At 34.1% G+C, this 6,000-nt stretch overlaps 2 protein-coding genes across 2 annotated transcripts; one reads left to right on the top strand and one right to left on the bottom strand.

Moving 5' to 3' along the window:
- The first annotated feature begins 579 nt into the window (after window positions 1-579).
- Window positions 580-3,294, top strand: LOC129880373 (aspartyl protease AED3-like). The gene is made up of 2 exons (XM_055954371.1): window positions 580-911; window positions 1,914-3,294. Exons 1-2 carry the CDS (start codon window positions 605-607, stop codon window positions 2,963-2,965), a joined length of 1,359 nt encoding a protein of 452 aa, XP_055810346.1. The 5' UTR covers window positions 580-604; the 3' UTR covers window positions 2,966-3,294.
- Window positions 3,295-4,280: 986 nt separating this feature from the next.
- On the bottom strand, window positions 4,281-5,686 carry LOC129889734 (uncharacterized). The gene is made up of 2 exons (XM_055965147.1): window positions 4,995-5,686; window positions 4,281-4,895 (listed from the first exon to the last, which is right to left on the bottom strand). The coding sequence occupies exons 1-2, from the start codon at window positions 5,684-5,686 to the stop codon at window positions 4,286-4,288; spliced, it is 1,302 nt and encodes a 433-aa protein (XP_055821122.1). The 3' UTR covers window positions 4,281-4,285.
- Window positions 5,687-6,000: the final 314 nt, after the last annotated feature.

The following is a 6,000-nucleotide window of genomic DNA, read 5'->3' as shown; positions in this document are numbered from 1 at the left end:
ATGACCCGCCAAAAATTACTTGGGCTAATATGAGTTGCACAAAAATGCGGATCATAACCAATCTACCTAATTCTTACTAAATTTTAATAACCAACCCAAACTTGAATGGGATGAATAAAATGTATTTTGATGGACTAATTTTGTCACCTCTATCGCTGATTAATTAGCTATAATATATAGGTAAATGGTGATATTCAAAGTTTAAGGTCAACTTTAATTTGAGCTCATAGTACTATGATAATATTATTACTTAACTAAATTGTATTTCTTCTTTCTTAGTTAAGCAAAAAGCTTAATGCAAAGTGAAAGATGATATATTAATGTGAAAAATCATGTAACAAGTCAGGACAATGATCACTTTAGTTTATGCTGCAAAATATTTACTTCTCTTTAGTTATTTTTGGATCATAGCTAGCTAGACATTGTACAATTATCCTAAAATTCACCCCCCACAAAAATAAAAAAAATAATAAAAGTCACGTGAAAATTTAATTTTTAATTTCCACCAATAATTTCACACCCTTTTTGGATATTCTATATATACATATTTAATTTCACCACTCTAGTTGTCAATTGTCTTCAAAACTTTAAAAAGAAAGTTATAATGGCCTTATCCAATATAGCTACTTATTTCTTCTTCATTATTCTTCTAATTATTTCTGCAAGTGCTTTAGCTTTTGATGATTCTTGTGATTCTAATTCCAAAGGAGAAAATTCAGACCTTTCAATCATTCACATTTATGGAAAATGTTCACCTCTTAACACACCAAAGCCTTCTTCTTCATGGATCAATACTGTTATCAACATGGCCTCTAAAGATCCACAAAGGCTATCTTATTTATCTAGCTTAGTTGTGTCCAAAAAGCCCACTATTGTCCCCATTGCTCCAGGCCAACAACTCTTCAATATAGGTAATGATGATGATAAATACTTTACATTGTTCTCAAGGGTAGCTTAGTCTTTTCAGTAAGAGTTTAAGTTATATAACCGTTGGTTTAAAGGATTTTAACACTATGTGGTCATATTAGCAGGTAATCTACCTTAGTTTCATGTCTATAAATTTCAAATTTTAAGGAGGCTTACCAGTAAATTGAGTGACCTGAAAGTGTAAACACTATCTCTTTACACAAAGGGGTCGTTTGGTAGGATTAAGGGTGTTCAAGGCTCGGTAAGAAATTGTGTTTGATTAAAATCAAAATCAAATTAATTTAGTGATCAGTTTTAAAATTTTTAAAACCAAATCAAATATATTAAACTCATTGGTTTTGTCGACTTGGTTCAATTTTTCGATTTATAACTAGCTAATGGTAAATAGCTAATAGCAAAACAACAGAGACATGAGGCAATTATTTCAAATGAGTATTAGAAATCGACAAATTTCTCTCCACTATCATAACATGAATGCATCTAATCTTCTAGTATTTTTCAATACTATTATGAAGCTTTAGCATGTTTAAGTTGCATAAATGTAGAGGTTCCTCCACTTCACATGTTTAACATTCACATAAGCAATGTACAACTCATTGAAGAGTAAATGAACGTGTTAGCAAAGAAAATTTAAAACTAGCAATACACAACACCACCAGTGGTAGAGCTACCTCGTGGTTTGGTTAGGGGTTCATCCGAATTCTTTTCGGCCGAAAATTATACTGCTTATATATGGTTAAAATAATTTTTTATGTATATATAATAGATGTTGAATCTCATTCGACTAGTTCGTGTGTCTACTTCTTCAAATTTTAAACTTCTTAGTCAAAATTTTGGTTCCGCCACTGCACACCATATATATATAATTCGATTTAGATTGTTGGGCTTGGGCATTTTTTTTAAGAAATGGGATTTAAAGAAAAAATGGCACCCTATGGAATTCATTGTACATGTCTTCACATCATCTATGCTATATATTGTTGTAGGTAACTATGTGGTTCGGGTCAAGATGGGTACTCCGGGTCAGCAAATGTACATGGTCTTGGATACAAGTAATGATGCTGCATTTGTACCATGTAGTGGTTGTGTTGGTTGCTCATCTAATACTTCGTTTGCCCCAACTACTTCCTCTACTTACGGGTCGGTAGACTGCTCCGTACCCGAATGTACTCGAATCCGTGGAAGTCTCTCTTGCCCGACTACCGGGTCAGTTACCGGGTCAAGTGCTTGCTTTTTTAACCAATCATACGGTGGAGATTCGTCCTTCTATGCCACGTTGTCACGTGACTCCCTTGGACTAGCCAATGACGTTGTCCCCAATTATGCTTTCGGATGCATAAATTCCGTGTCCGGGAACTCAATTCCGCCCCAAGGGTTGTTGGGCTTGGGCCGTGGCTCCATGTCGTTAATATCGCAGTCCGGATCTCTTTATTCTGGCATATTCTCATATTGTTTGCCTAGTTTTAAATCTTATTATTTCTCCGGATCACTCAAGCTCGGACCCGTGGGCCAACCCAAGAACATTAAAACCACCCCATTACTCAAGAACCCGCGTCGACCATCTCTGTACTACGTGAACTTGACAAGTGTAAGCGTGGGACGAGTTCTCGTTCCCATTGCACCCGAACACCTTGCTTTTGACCCGAACAACGGTGGGGGCACAGTAATCGACTCGGGTACGGTCATAACCCGATTCGTCCAACCGGCTTACGAGGCAATTAGGGATGAATTTAGGAAACAAGTGAATGGGACATTCAGCTCATTAGGTGCATTTGATACATGTTTTGCATCACCAAATGAGGCAGGGGCAGCACCAACCATCACATTGCACTTTGAGGGAATGGATTTGAAATTGCCAATGGAGAACACATTAATACATAGTAGTGCCACTCCCTTGGCATGTTTGGCAATTGCAGCAGCACCAAATAATGTGAATTCAGTATTAAATGTGATAGCCAATTTGCAGCAACAAAATCTCAGGATTTTGTTTGACACGGCTAATTCTCGCGTGGGAATTGCTCGCGAACTTTGCAATTAAATTACAAAGAAACATGTTGTTATTATCAATGTTGCTTTGGATCCTCAAAAATGTTGTCGCACTCGTGTCTGATACTCCAAAAATTGTCAGGACAGACATTTTGAAGGAGTACTTTGAGTAACATATGTTATTATTAAGTCTCTGCTTTCCTTTTTATGTTTTGGTTGGAAGAGAAAATTTCCTCTTCAATTTATTTGAAAGGACCCTGTAATTCAATGTTAGTCCACTTGGTGAAAAAGTTCATCAAGTACTTTTACTTGTGTTACTATTTGGAATCAATTAATGTTATGTTCAGCAATTCAATGAAATAATTTGGTGCATTTAGAAAATTTTCAGTCTGTTTAATTTTGTTTAATTATATTTCCTCAAATTCAATTGTGGGTAAAATATGTTCTACAGTAATGAACACGTTGATAATTTTTATATTTGTAAAAGGTTATCCACACTGCCATTACTCATTCCACTTAACATATACTCCACCTCAAATTTAAAATTTATGAATTTCCTCTCAAAATTTTTAAAAAAACTTTACTCAAAGTGTCCAAGGGGTATCAAACCTTCATCAAGGAGGACAACAAAGTTAAAGCAAATTCCATTTCAGTCGTTGGATTTCATTAGGATTTGATAAGGTAAGGCCTAGTCCCCCTTGCTTGTACTTATTCGTGAGTAGGGATAGGCATAAATACTAAAAGACTGGAAAATCGAACCAAATAGAACTAATTTAGTTTTTCGATTTCGATTCTTTGGTTTCGCTTCGGTTCAAAAATTCGGTTATTCGATTCAGTGTTTGTACAAGGATTTCGATGCTTCGGTGCACCGAAGAATTGAATTATATATATATATATATATATATAAAAAGAGTGTTTATTTGGTAACTATATATATTGAAATATCATTGATGCAGAAAAATTAATGTACATAAAATTAAAATTTAAAAGGGAGAGGACAGAGGCAAACATATGTAAGAGTAATAGCAAGAAAGTAAAGAATCACAAGAAAGTATCTATAATACAATCTCTTTTTATATACCCCATATTATCATATTATTTTGCTCAAAAGTAATAATACATACATCAATAAACACTAGCAAGTAGCAAGTGAATACACATAAGACCAATAAAGAATTAAAATTAAAAAAACTCAATATTCTATTATGCTCACCCCACCTATCTTTTATTTATTTTATTATTATTATTTTCAATTTTTGTTAACTCCACCATTTTTTTCGAATCGAAAGTTTATCAAAAACAGTAGCCTGCATACATTTTACTTTCTTTTTTTTTTCTTCAGATTCTTACATTAGATATTTTGTCCTCGTCGTCAACCCCACCATTGATGCACAGCAATACCTTCATCTCTCAACAATCCATACAATGATAAACATTCCCAATATGCCCTCCTATTTTTCTTATCACTTTTTTTAATTCCTTGATGTTTACATTCCATGAAAAGTTCATCAATTAACCTAACACTTTTATTTTTCACCATTTCTTCAACCACATCAGCCTCTGCCTTCATTACCACATACTCATTTTCTTTTACATTTTTTTGTAACCAATCAGACATGTTAATAGTACTCAATGGTATCTCTTTTCCAGTTGATTCTTCAGTCACCGTCTCAATCTTGAACATCTCAAATTTTGTGTTTCTTGTAGGATAATGCTTTGAAAACCAAGTAGAATGATAATTATCACTTGATTTTTCATTCTTTTCTTGTAAACCAACATCAATGAAGACCCTTCTTGGGTAACTCTCAAGGGAAACTCCCATTAAATCAGGTAAAAAATGTGTCTTTTTTAAATATCTACTCGATTTTCCTGATGCTGCTCTAGGTGGTTCAAGTAGTACATCTTCTAATTTCTTTAGTGCTGCCTTTTTTGCATTTGTGAAATCAGCTGACCTGACTAATTCAGATTCGCGAGCAGTCTGACTAAAGGAAGTCAAATATTTCTTATTAAAAAGCTTTCTGTTCCCAGAACTCGAATCAGAGACTTTTTCTGCATTAATCACAAGATCATTGAGAAGTCGCCTCGTAGAAGAGTTGATAGAGGCATTCTTTATTTTCTTCATGGCTACAATAGTTGAATCAAATTTTCTAACATAGACAATCTTGTAATTTGATGGATGTGGAAATTCATCAATCAATGGATTGTCACTTAGTGGTACAATTAGAATACCACCAACCTTCAAAGCCCTTTCAATAAAATTTGATGATTGAGGGTAATCATAGGCAAATACAAAATCAAAAGTCTCATTAGGGACAAGCTTTTGTTGTGTAGAATCTGAAAAAGAAATCAAATCTGGATTATAATCTTTAACAACTTGAGAATTGTAAATTTCTTCCTCATTGCCATTGCTAACAAGAAGGGACCTATCACCCATTCTTATAAGTCTTTCATTGGCCAAATCTTGAAAAATAATAGGCAAAAACTCCAAATTAATTGGGTTATAATAAGCCATCTCATGATGATCAACTTTCAAAGCAAAATTAGATTCGTATCGCGACGATAAGTGCCCGATAATCATATTAATCCAAGGTAAAGAAACAATTACCAATGCCAAAATTGTTGCACGAGCCATAAACTTCAAAACCCAAGAATGGTCTATTCTTATAATCACCAACTTTGTATCCCAATGATAATCCATTAATCCATCTATGTATAAACCTCTCATTTTGCTATGTTGCTTGTTGTAAAAACCTTGCAACATATTATTAATCATTTTGTACCTCATGTTTGTTATGACAAGTAACACGAATCACGAAAAAACTCAAAGGTGCATGCGAGCTAGGCAGACACCAGAAAGAAGGTTGTTCAAAACTCTCGATACACGAAAAAAAGTCGAATTATTACTAATTAAAAAAAAAAAGAGGAACGGTGAGCTACAATAATAGAAAATTACAAATATTATTTTTCTTTAGCGTGTGCAAAACCTGGCTGCGGTGTGATTTCCACCCACGAGGGCAAGTCTATTTGTTTGCACTTTTGCCCACAATAACAACAATTCTTTTAACCTCTGAATTTCCATTTGTTAAT

Source organism: Solanum dulcamara, chromosome 1 (genome assembly GCF_947179165.1).
Source record: "Solanum dulcamara chromosome 1, daSolDulc1.2, whole genome shotgun sequence".
Taxonomy (NCBI): domain Eukaryota; kingdom Viridiplantae; phylum Streptophyta; class Magnoliopsida; order Solanales; family Solanaceae; genus Solanum; species Solanum dulcamara.
The sequence above is the reverse complement of the archived record's forward strand: the minus strand, read 5'-3'. Positions and strand labels throughout refer to the sequence as shown.

Bases quoted from the DNA above. Each gene is read 5' to 3' on its own strand.
- LOC129880373 (XM_055954371.1), top strand. From the start codon at position 605: ATGGCCTTATCCAATATAGCTACTTATTTCTTCTTCATTATTCTTCTA. The intron at 912-1,913 runs GTAATGATGATG...ATATTGTTGTAG, and splicing joins CCAACAACTCTTCAATATAG to GTAACTATGTGGTTCGGGTC.
- LOC129889734 (XM_055965147.1), bottom strand. From the start codon at position 5,686: ATGATTAATAATATGTTGCAAGGTTTTTACAACAAGCAACATAGCAAA. The intron at 4,896-4,994 runs GCGACTTCTCAA...GACTTCCTTTAG, and splicing joins TCTATCAACTCTTCTACGAG to TCAGACTGCTCGCGAATCTG.